This window comes from Rana temporaria, chromosome 2 (genome assembly GCF_905171775.1).
Source record: "Rana temporaria chromosome 2, aRanTem1.1, whole genome shotgun sequence".
NCBI classification, from domain to species: domain Eukaryota; kingdom Metazoa; phylum Chordata; class Amphibia; order Anura; family Ranidae; genus Rana; species Rana temporaria.
Genome location: NC_053490.1, coordinates 368,761,220 through 368,774,010, shown reverse-complemented (window position 1 = coordinate 368,774,010; position 12,791 = coordinate 368,761,220). Strand labels below are relative to the sequence as shown.

The 12,791-nt window shown below is 41.6% G+C and overlaps 1 protein-coding gene across 2 annotated transcripts in view; it reads right to left on the bottom strand.

Moving 5' to 3' along the window:
* LAD1 (ladinin 1) overlaps positions 1-12,791 on the bottom strand; it is a 129,425-nt gene that overhangs the window by 54,551 nt on the left and 62,083 nt on the right. For both annotated transcript variants that reach the window (XM_040337728.1, XM_040337729.1), the window contains exons 2-6: positions 10,858-10,974; positions 8,524-9,058; positions 8,238-8,383; positions 2,686-3,220; positions 2,407-2,552 (exon numbers count right to left, since the gene is read on the bottom strand). In XM_040337728.1, coding sequence (XP_040193662.1) covers positions 2,407-2,552; positions 2,686-3,220; positions 8,238-8,383; positions 8,524-9,058; positions 10,858-10,974 — 1,479 coding nt within the window. The remainder of the gene's footprint in view (positions 1-2,406; positions 2,553-2,685; positions 3,221-8,237; positions 8,384-8,523; positions 9,059-10,857; positions 10,975-12,791) is intronic.

The window sequence follows — 12,791 nt, the reverse complement described above, 5'->3', positions numbered from 1 at the left end:
GCTATTTGCATGGAGCTTCCTTTAATCCCAAATTCTTGCTGTATCCCAACAAGCTTCATGCAGTGCTAAGGAGGGGTTAGTTGCACCCAATATTACACAAGCCAGGTCCATCAGTTCTCATAACAAGTTTTGTATTCTGCTTGCACATAGCCTTTTTTCAGGATAATTTCTCTACCTTACTCAGCTCGTAAATTAAACCAGTTTTTTCATGTAATGATGGTGGGAATGGTGTCCACTGCAATAAACTGGATCATATTGCTCTCTTCTTTATAAGCACATATACATACACTTAAATGAAGGAATGACTTGACAGCAAGATTTCTTTTCTCCAGCCCCACTCCAAAATGGCGCTGCCATGGCCTGAAGAAGGAGCGCATGCTCCGCAAACACATCACAACCTCCTTTTGTCAGATCCAGGAAGTGACCTCATACCAGTCCACAAAATCTGGCGCAGAAGACCCGGAGCCTGGTACGATCAGCCTGCTCTGTGTTCCCCTAGCCTAGATGATGCAAAGGACTAGATGTGCAGTGCCACTGTCTATGTGACTGTGATTGTATCACTTTTTAACCTATTAAAGTCTTCTAAAGCTACACTTAGTATTCCAGCATCCTCCTCCAAAACTGTCTTCTTGCTCCTACACAAAGCTGCCATCTTTGTGGGCTCCATATGGATTTTTTTGGACTTTTAATTAACTTTTTACCCTATATGGACTAATTGTTTATATTTCTAATTTTATTTGATTGTCCTTTTCCCAAGCCCGGGACCCAGACATAGCACTACTTTAGTGCCAATCTTTTCCCCTCCTTGTCAAGATTTCTCTTCTCACAATTGTTTCAGTGCACACAAACATCTGCCCATTCCATTCTCTTATCATTACTTTTTATTAATCTCTTGCACATTACACTATGTTGAAAGACCTACGTTTAAACTATAATAGGGTTGCAGCCCCATACCTTACGCATATTGCAATCACTCCCCTATACACTGACACAATTTTTTTTAACTGAAATGTACAACACTTGAAGTAGCAAAACACTTTTCCTACATACAGCCAAGTGGCAGCGCTACTAAAATGGAGTAATCTTTCATCATTCAGAATAGACATAATAGTACTAATAAGACTAGCGCTTAAACGATAATATCGTTGCAGCAACATACCTTATGCATATTGCAATCACTCCCCTATACACTGACAAAAAAGTTTAACTAAAATGTACAACATTTGAAGTAGCAAGTCACTTTTCCTAGATACAGAGAAGTGGCAGAGCTACTAAAATGGAGTAATATTTCATCATTCAGAATAGACTTAAAGTGCAACTATACCCCGAAACTTTTCTTGTTTTGAATAGAGTGGGGAAGGGTTAGAATCCCTGCCAGGTTTTACTGCTATCCAGGGCTCTATTAGAAAGATTTCACTTCCTGTTCTTGGGACAGCATTTTACCAGACAGGAAATGTCAGAAATTCTGCAACAGGGAAACAGACAACAAAAGAACACTAAAAAGGGGTTCTAGAATTCCCTTAGGTAGCTTCAAAAAATTACACTTCTGTCTGTGATGCTATCGGAGAGTTTATTTCCTACAAAGGGAAAAGGTTTCCATTGGGTTAGCAAGTAAGATGAAATCTGCTTCAAAAGATGGCTTCGGACAGGCTTTTTTAAAGCTCTCTGAACGCCAGTCAAAGCTCCTGTCACTAAAAAAAATGGTTAGCTTACAGTCCTGTTTACATCTTGCGTTAGCGTTGCTTTCCTTCAAAAATGATACCCCATTTTGCTTTAGTGGTGCTTCAAAGCATCTTCAAAGCCTCCATAGAAATCTATGACAAAGCTCACTTTAAGCACCTGCAGCTTTTGAGAGGCTTTTATTCTGCTTTAGCTTAGCTTTGGTTTGGAGAAATTGCAGATATTAGATATCCACACATATAGGGCATCTGCATCTTCATTAAAGCTTCAAAAAAGCGCCACAGAAGTATAATCGAAGCATCACTGAAGCATCACAGAACCATCAAAAACACATCAAGAAAGCATGTTGAAGCAGTAGGCACTTTAATGTGTGTTGAAGTCGAAGCAAGTGTAAACAAGCTTTAAAACAGATTCCCAGATAAAACTATAACCTAACAGGGGTTCTAATCCTCGCCCACACTGTACAAAACTGTAAAAAAATAAAAAAAGGTTTTTGTGTAGATCACATTCCAACGAGAACTAGTTTTATTCTGCCAGGACATGATCACAAACAGAAGAAGAACATAAAACAAGTAAAAAACAAGTAGTGGTACCCAATAGTCCAAGGGCAAAGGTAAGAAGGTGTGTATATACACATATATATGCACACATAGAACTATATGGCAGGGTATCATAGAAGAACATAGATCAGCATAATTATACAGAATTAGTAATAGATGTACATACCTAACAAACACCTGAGTCTTGTACTTGGACTGACTCTCATGACTGGATGATGTGTTTGTTTCATTTTGTGGTTCTGAAGGTGTAGTACTCACTGGGTCACTGATTGGACCACTGGAAATATGTCCTTGTGTTGGGTGGTCTTCTGCCTAATACAACAAAAACAGAATATGAGGATAGAACATAATATTTTATCATTTGGAGTTAAGGTATGCCATATGCTTTTCTGTTTATAGCTTTCTGTGGCTTTTAATAAAGTGAAGTTAGCTGTAGTTTAATTACCTTACTATGTGGTATGTCTGTTTTCTCCTCTTCAAGCCTTTTGTAGGTTTGAGAGCTGTTTTTTTGAAGCTGTGGCTTCTGGACCTTTACTGTGTGGTCTTCTTCTTTCCAGCTACTAAATTTTTGGTTAAGTCTTCTTACATTCTGATTATTGTGTAATGTTCCTTTTACACTTTCAGGCTCTAAACACTGTTGATTTTTAGATGAGATACTTTGCTTTTGGCTAATAGATGTTATGCTTTCTGTTTGATTCAGGATATTATTACTTGTTGTACCATGGTTCTGGTTTTCTTCTTTTATACTTGTCACCTTTTGTTTCTCTTGTGTAGCACTCTTTGGTTGTTTTACCTCCTGTGTCTCAGTAGTAGACACCTTGATCTTGTCTACTCCAGTGCTGGTTAGCTTGTTGCCTTCATTGTGTTGCTTAGGTGTTTCAGCCTTTTCTTCATTTTGAGCTTGGAAGTTTTCCGGTTCCTTTTTATTTAATAACTCCTTCTTTTCCTTGGGGCTTACAGCTGAAGAAACTGGCTGTGAACTGAAGCAGTGATGCAAGAATAGAAGACTCAAAACGGGAACAAATGTAAATGTAACTCAAAGATAACATTTTTAATTTAACAATAACAGGCATAAACAGTCAAGCCCTGTACACACGCTCGGTTTTCTCAGCGGTAAAAAGTCAGCCGAGAAAACTGAGGGGAAAGCCGAGAACGTGGCAGGAAAACTACCATGGAGCTTTGGCTGGGAATCCCGGCCTTGTGTATGCTTCATCGGCACTGCCTCGCAGTGTTTCCCATAGGTAAGTAGTAGATCTGGCGGAAAAAAAACAACAGGAATCCCAGTGGGAAAACAGAGAGCAGGTTCTCTATTTTCCCGCCGGGATTCCCGGCTGTTTTCCTGACGGGAAAACTGCAAGGAAGCATACAGATGCTTGGTTTTCCCGACCAAAAGCTCTCCTGGCAGTTTTCCTGCTGTGAAAACTGGTCATGTTTACGAGGCTTCAGGAGAATTCAACAAAGCAGTAACATAATTTTTCTGGCGGTATGGCCATTTTAAAGTGGAAATAAACTCCACTTTTGAATTTGTACCTACAGGTAAACCTATAATAAGGCTTACCTGTAGGTACAGTGAATATCTCCTAAACTTACACTGTTTATGAGTTTTCACACAACATGCAGCAGGTTACGACGCATACTGTGTCACTCCTTCCGAGCTCCATGTCGGATGCCGTGAGAGTGACGTCATCATGGCCTGAGCCATTCATACAGACGGACCCCGCAAACCCCCAAGGAAGACCAGGTGAAGATGACAGTGCCAAGTAGCCATGACAGCACTGCGCTGGAGGGCTCCTTGTACAGGAAAGTCTGTCATAAAGTGCTAGTGTGCAACATTATGTTGAAAGTACTAATAGACTAGCGCTTAAAGCGGGGGTTCACCCTTAGAGGGCACTTTTCCCCCTTAGATTCCTGCTCGTTTTTACTAGGGGAATCGGCTATTTATTTTAAAATATGTGCAGTACTTACCCGTTTACGAGATGCATCCTCTCCGTCGCTTCCGGGTATGGGCTTCGGGAATGGGCGTTCCTTCATGATTGACAGTCTTCCGAGAGGCTTCCGACGGTCGCATCCACCGCGTCACGATTTTCCGAAAGAAGCCGAACGTCGGTGCGCAGGCGCAGTATAGAGCCGCACCGACGTTCGGCTTCTTTCGGCTACGAGTGACGCGATGGATGCGACCGTCGGAAGCCTCTCGGAAGGCTGTCAATCAAGAAGGAACGCCCGCTCCCGAAGACCCATACCCGGAAGCGACGGAAGAAGATGCAGCTCGAAAACGGGTAAGTACAGCTCATATTTTACTACAAATAGCCGATTCCCCTAGACCGAACGAGCAGGAACCTTATGGGAGAAAAAAAAAAATTTCATAAATGGGTGAACTCCCGCTTTAAACTATAATAGCGTTGCAGCAACATACCTTATGCATATTGCAATCACTCCCTTATACACTGACAAAAAAGTTTAACTAAAATGTACAATATTTGAATTAGCAAGTCAATTTTCCTAGATACAGCCAAGTGGCAGAGCTACTAAAATGGAGTAATATTTCATCATTCAGAATAGACTTAAAGTGCAACTATAACTTGAAACTTTTTCTTGTGTTGAATAGTGTGGGGAAGGGTTAGAGCCCTAGCCAGGTTTTAATGCTATCCAAGGCTCTATTAGAAAGATTTTTCCATCACTTCCTGTTCTTGGGACAGCCTTTTACCAGACAGGAAGTGTCAGAAATTCTGCAACAGGGAAACAGTCAACAAAAGAACACTAAAAAGATGTTCTAGAATTCCTTTAGGTAACTTAAAAAAAATACACTTCTGTCTGTGATGCTATTGTGGAGTTTACTTCCTAAGATGAAATCTTCTTCAAAAGGTGGCTTCATACATGTTTTTTTAAAGCTTTATGAACGCCAGTCAAAGTACCTGTCACTAAATAAAATGGTTATCTTACAGTCCTGTTTACACCTTGTGTTTGTGTTGCTTTGCTTCGAAAATTAGACCCCATGCTGCTTTAGTGGTGCTTCAAAGCTTCTACAAGGCCTCCAAAGAAATCTATGACAAAGCTCACTTGAAGCACCTGCGGCTTTTGAGAGGCTTTTATTTAGCTTTAGCTTTTCTTTGGTTTGCAGAAATTGCAGGTATGAGATATCAACATACATACATGGCATCTGCCAAGCTTCATTAGAGCACAACACTCCACACCAGGGAGAAAGCCTCACATTACTATGTGGAGTTACAGACAGAAGAACAGGAAGTGTGGATTTCTCAGAAGAAATAAGGACCGTTAAAAGCAAAATCGAAGGATGAGGTAAGTGAAGGAAGACTGCACTAAGGTAAAATAAGCTATTTAGGACAACAAATTGTACCTTTACAACCCCTTTAACCTCCCTGGCGGTATGATTATTTCAGATTTTAGGTGCTGAAAGCGGTACCATTATTTTGCATGGAAATTTGGTGTTTTATTTTGTAGGCCTGCAATTCTTAGGAATAACTCACTTAAATCTGTCCAAACAAGAGTCTAGTAGACATCCCGGGTATAATAACATTTGAAACACAAAATCATAAATTATAATATAATAAATACATATACAGGGAGTGCAGAATTATAAGGCAAGTTGTATTTTTGAGGATTCATTTTATTATTGAACAACAACCATGTTCTCAATGAACCCAAAAAACTCATTAATATCAAAGCTGAATATTTTTGGAAGTAGTTTTTAGTTTGTTTTTAGTTTTAGCTATTTTAGGGGGATATCTGTGTGTGCAGGTGACTATTACTGTGCATAATTATTAGGCAACTTAACAAAAAAAAAATATATACCCATTTCAATTATTTATTTTTACCAGTGAAACCAATATAACATCTCAACATTCACAAATATACATTTCTGACATTCAAAAACAAAACAAAAACAAATCAGTGACCAATATAGCCACCTTTCTTTGCAAGGACACTCAAAAGCCTGCCATCCATGGATTCTGTCAGTGTTTTGATCTGTTCACCATCAACATTGCGTGCAGCAGCAACCACAGCCTCCCAGACACTGTTCAGAGAGGTGTACTGTTTTCCCTCCTTGTAAATCTCACATTTGATGATGGACCACAGGTTCTCAATGGGGTTCAGATCAGGTGAACAAGGAGGCCATGTCATTAGTTTTTCTTCTTTTATACCCTTTCTTGCCAGCCACGCTGTGGAGTACTTGGACGCGTGTGATGGAGCATTGTCCTGCATGAAAATCATGTTTTTCTTGAAGGATGCAGACTTCTTCCTGTACCACTGCTTGAAGAAGGTGTCTTCCAGAAACTGGCAGTAGGACTGGGAGTTGAGCTTGACTCCATCCTCAACCCGAAAAGGCCCCACAAGCTCATCTTTGATGATACCAGCCCAAACCAGTACTCCACCTCCACCTTGCTGGCATCTGAGTCGGACTGGAGCTCTCTGCCCTTTACCAATCCAGCCACGGGCCCATCCATCTGGCCCATCAAGACTCACTCTCATTTCATCAGTCCATAAAACCTTAGAAAAATCAGTCTTGAGATATTTCTTGGCCCAGTCTTGACGTTTCAGCTTGTGTGTCTTGTTCAGTGGTGGTCGTCTTTCAGCCTTTCTTACCTTGGCCATGTCTCTGAGTATTGCACACCTTGTGCTTTTGGGCACCCCAGTGATGTTGCAGCTCTTAAATATGGCCAAACTGGTGGCAAGTGGCATCTTGGCAGCTGCACGCTTGACTTTTCTCAGTTCATGGGCAGTTATTTTGCGCCTTGGTTTTTCCACACGCTTCTTGCGACCCTGTTGACTATTTGGAATGAAACGCTTGATTGTTCGATGATCACGCTTCAGAAGCTTTGCAATTTTAAGAGTGCTGCATCCCTCTGCAAGATATGTCACTATTTTTGACTTTTCAGAGTCTGTCAAGTCCTTCTTTTGACCCATTTTGCCAAAGGAAAGGAAGTTGACTAATAATTATGCACACCTGATATAGGGTGTTGATGTCATTAGACCACACCCCTTCTCATTACAGAGATGTACATTACCTAATATGCTTAATTGGTAGTAGGCTTTCGAGCCTATACAGCTTGGAGTAAGACAACATGCATAAAGAGGATGATGTGGTCAAAATACTCATTTGCCTAATAATTCTGCACTCCCTGTAAATAATTATAACAAATAATATAATAATAATACAAATTATTACTTTTAATTTTTTGATGACAAATTTTCCCACAAATCACTATCGCTCAATTCTGCAAGTGATTCTAATTTATTATCGTTGTTTTTTAGCTGGTCTAAAACCACTTTGACATAAAGGGACACTTTTTGGTTGCTATAGACAATCTCCAGTTTCCAGGCAGAAAGAACAGTTTTTATTATATAAAAGTGCATGTAGGGCATTGGGCAGACCACTAGGGACAAAGGGGGTGTGTATGTTTTTCATACAGTACTGTAATCTATAGGATTACAGTATACTGTATGTATTGTGTTTATTTACTTTTTTAAATTTGGCGCCGATCTCCACCCCCGTGCTTTGTAACATCGCAGGGAACGGAGCTCGTCGGCACTGTGAATCGAGTGAGGAGGACACAGCTCGATCACACAGCGGGGAGGCATCGCAGGATCCAGGAACAAGGTAAGTAACTCTGCCTGTGGACACTGCGAGGCGGTCCCGAGTCTGGCTCGGGGTTACCGCTTTTGGTCCTGAAATTCCACCCTGAGCCAGGCTCGGGAATACCGCTCTGGGGGTTAAGTTAGCATGTTGAAGCGGTAGGCAATTTAATGTGTATTGAAGTCGAAGTAAGTGTAAACAAGCCCTAAAACAAATTCTCAGATAACTACAACCTGACAGGGGTTCTAATCCCTCCCTACACTGTTCAATATGTAACAAAAATAAGGTTTTGGTGTAGATCACATTTTAACGAGAACTAGTTTTATTCTGTCAGGACATGATCACAGACAGAAGAAGAACATGTAATAGCATAATTATACACAAGTAGTAATAGATGTACATACCTAACAAACACCTGAGTCGTGTACTTGGACTGACTCCCATGACTGGATGAAGTGTTTGTTTCATTTTGTGGTTCTGAAGGTGTAGTACTCACTGGGTCACTGATTGGGCCACTGGAATTCTTCCCTTGTGTTGGGTGGTCTTGTGCCTAATACAACAAAAACAGAATATGAGGATAAAACATAATATTTTATCATTTGGAGTTAAGGTATGCCATATGCTTTTTTGTTTATAGCTTTCTGTGGCTTTTAATACAGACCCTTGTGAAGTTAGCTGTAGTTTAATTACCTTACTATCTGGTATGTCTGTTTTCTCCTCTTCAAGCCTTTTGTAGGTTTGAGAGCTGTTTTTTTGAAGCTGTGCCTTCTGGACCTTTACTGTGTGGTCTTCTTCTTTCCAGTTACTAAATTTTTGGTTAAGTCTTCTTACATTCTGATTATTGTGTAATGTTCCTTTTACGCTTTCAGGCTCTAAACACTGTTGATTTTTAGATGAGATACTTTGCTTTTGGCTAATAGATGTTATGCTTTCTGTTTGATTCGGGATATTATTACTTGTTGTACCATGGTTCTGGTTTTCTTCTTTTATACTTGTCACCTTTTGTTTCTCTTGTGTAGCACTCTTTGGTTGTTTTACCTCCTGTGTCTCAGTAGTAGATACCTTGATCTTGTCTACTCCAGTGCTGGTTAGCTTGTTGCCTTCATTGTGTTGCTTAGGTGTTTCAGCCTTTTCTTCATTTTGAGCTTGGAAGTTTTCCGGTTCCTTTTCATTTAATAACTCCTTCTTTTCCTTGGGGCTTACAGCTGAAGAAACGGGCTGTGAACTGGAGCAGTGATGCAAGAATAGAAGACTCAAAACGGGAACAAATGTAAATGTAACTCAGAGATAACATTTTTCATTTTACAATAACAGGCATAAACAGTCAAGCAGTAACGTTACTTTTCTGGCAGTATGACCACTTTAAAGTGGAATTAAACTTCACTTTTGAACTTGTACCTACAGGTAAACCTACAAAAAGGCTTACCTGTAGGTACAGTGAATATCTCCTAAACGTGCACTGTTTATGAGATATTCACACAACATTCAGCAGGTGACGACCTATACCGTGTCGGATCTTCAGAGCTCTGTTTTGGAGCTGCGGGAGTGACGTCATCATGGCCCCGGGCCATTCATACAGCTGGAGCCCACAGAGGAAGACTGGGTGAAGATGGCTGTGTTGAGGGGCCGTTTCAGCACTGTGCTGGAGGGCTCCTTGTACACGTAAGTCTGTCATAATGCACTAGTATGCGGTGCACACTAATACATTATGACTTAAACCTGCAAGGGGAACTCATTGTTTTTGATTTTTCTGGCAGTTTACTACTGCTTTAATATGGCTGTGCACCCAATACATGAAAGCCTTGCATTGGTTTCTTTACAAGTACCAGCATGTGCCCCAGATTCAGGTACTTCTTACTACCACCACTTTTAGAATCTGTGACAAGTTTTAAAACAATTACAGACAGTCCGTAGAATAGCAAACTGGTGGCAATTAGGGCCAACTCAAATTTGGTGTACAGATGGGGAGGGTTTTTTTTTGGTTATTACTTTTCTAATATATTTGAATGCTAGGACAAACGCCATCTGCCTCCTAGGAACCGCTGCTACACTGAACTGGCAGTAAGCACAGCCACTTGCAGTCCAATAGCAGTGTTGGAATTGACCCACTGCCAGTCTATGTCAATCCCAGGCAAGATGGACCTTATGTGGAACTAATCTCTCAGAGTTCTCCCACCCAACAACTCGAATTCATGGGCACTGCACTTGCTTGTGTGGGCAGGGAACTCTGAGACCAGTTCCCCATTAGGTCTGCCTTCCCTGTAATTGACAGGGCATGACAATGGGTGGATTAAAAAATGCCACTATTTGACTGTGGCTTTAGCTGTGGTTCCATCTGCTGCCATTTACTGCCAATCAAAAGTAAAACAGACCTGATAGGCAACCAGTCTCTCAGTTCCCCATCAGGTCCCATCCACCCCTAGTATAAAACCCTAAGCCGTGTACCTGTCTGTGTGATGGACGCAGTGCCCAGGGAGTGAAAGAGCACATTAAGGAATGTGTCCAGTATAGACACTAGGACCTCAGTGCTGGCATTGACAGATTCATGTACCTGACTGTGGTACCCTTTATGACTTACCCAGAGTGTGTATTCCACATCGGTAAAGCTATAAACTAAAGTATTTAGTGTCCTCAGAATGATATGGGCAATGACATAATTTATACTTCTCCTGCCACAGGTTCCCTTTAAGAATCAAGGGAATAATCAGTTAAGAGTGGATGTTGGTAGTTTTCATGGCTCACTTGCTTCTTAAAAGGGTCATCATTTCCTCCGTTATGGTATAAAATGCTGCTTACTGGATTATGCATATGAAGAATGCATCACGGTCTGACACAAAGTTAACAGTGACAGGTCATGGCATAGATGAATTTTTATGTCTTAACAAGGTAAACCAAGGCCAGCAAAGAGTAAATCTGATGTCTACTCAAAACTAAGTAATCACACTTGGGCTAACTTACTAAACAACCTTTGATGTCTGCTAGATATTTTTGGGCCTGATCTGCAAGAAGCTGTGATAAACTTGCCTGCTTGTCTCAGGAAATACTTCCATTACTTTGGTTGTGGTTGATCCTTCACGATTTCTTCTCCTCTTTTCTCGTACTATTTCCTCTTCATCATCTTCAATCCACTGCTGGGCCATCCTGACAGTACAAAGGATTAAACAGAATGAAGATTCACAAGCTTGCTCTTATAAAACAATCCATAATAAAAGCTAGTAAATTTCTGTTTATGCTAATAAAAGCTTTACACAACTCAAAAGATTGCTAATGGGGAATTCTAGACTTTTAGACACCAGGTGCACAATAGAAAATTACATTTTTGTAACATTTGTAGACTGCATTTGCAAAATATTTAAAGATTACTGCTCGTTCCCATAGTATAATTAGACCCATGTTATTTAGTCAGTAGCCGTTGGGTTTGATTTACTAAAACTATAGAGTGCAAAATCTGGTACAGCTATGCATGGCAGCCAATTAGCTTCTAACTTCATTTTGTTAAATGAAGTGTAGCACTACCCCCGGAGGAGCTGCTGGTTAAATTTTGGGTTTGCACGTTACCTCTATAGCTTCGTTGTCAGGGTAGGAAAGTCCATAATAAATGCAATGTCCAGGCAGATGTAAAACCCTCAACAGTTTGGTTTTATTTTCACTGCAGGGTAACTTGAAGAAGAGAAAGTAGAAGGAAGGAGAAGAGTAGGGAAAGGTTCAGGCACACGACACTGAATGCTCAAAAATAGTCAATCAGGCCTCGTACACACGATAGGTTAAACAGAGGACAACGGTCTGATGGACCGTTTTCATTGGTCAAAACCGATCGTGTGTGGGCCCCATAGGTTATTTAACCATCGGTTAAAAAAAAGCCAACTTGCTTTAAATTTAACCGATGGATTCCTAACCGATAGGTCAAAACCGATCGTTAGTAGGCACAACCATCGGTTAAAAATCCACGCATGCTCAGAATCAAGTCGACGCATGCTTGGAAGCATTGAACTTCGTTTTTTTTCAGCACGTCGTTGTGTTTTACGTCATCGTGTTCTGACACGATCGTTTTTTTATCCGATGGTGTGTAGGTGCGACGGGCCATCAGTCAGCTTCATCGGTTAACCGATGAAAACGGTTCATCAGACCGTTCTCATCGGATGGACTGATCGTGTGTACGCGGCTTCAGTCTCCACTCTCAACTATTGAGTGGGTATTGCTCACCCGGATAGTCCCCTCTCACATGGCCTAGCAGCCGGGATGATGCACAAACTAATGTCCAGACAGTCATGGCACAGACTGTCGTGAAATGAACTTGGCCTCTGCCACAGACCTTTTGGATGAACTTGGATGCGTCCAGGAATCCTCTGCCACAGGATTTTAAAGTCACGAACCTCCAGCCTTGCAGTAGAAGAGCCTTTAAGCCGAACCGGCAAACTGCAGGGCTTTCAATGTAGTGGATCCCTCCCTAATCAGGTCACCAGGCCTCACCCGAGACACTAGCACTTTGCCGGTCTCCTCCAGGGCAGGTCCTCCCCCGGTTTCCTTCATTAACACAGCTTCCTCCCTTGTGGACAGACAGCTTGGGATCCCCTTTTAGAGTTGTAGGCCCCAGCCAGCATAGCTGGGCCTACTCAACAGCAAAGCAACCCTGGGTCAACGTGGCCCCGAAGTCGGGCTCACACACACGCACTTCGCGCCTGGTGGCCCGCGAGGCGAAGGACACCGATCAATGGCGTCTGCCCCTTAAGTACCCCTCCCCAGCATGCACAGCGGGACACCACCCCAATGACCCACTGCCGAGAAGGGACACCCAACACATCATGGTACACCTGCGTTCCAACATAGGCCCGAGATGGTAACGCCACCTGCAGGCAATAAGGGAAAACTACCAAGTAGTACCACAGCCAGAACAGAGTCAAATTTGTATTAATCAAACAGGTCTGAACCTAAATACTGGCCCAGACATCCCTCAAATT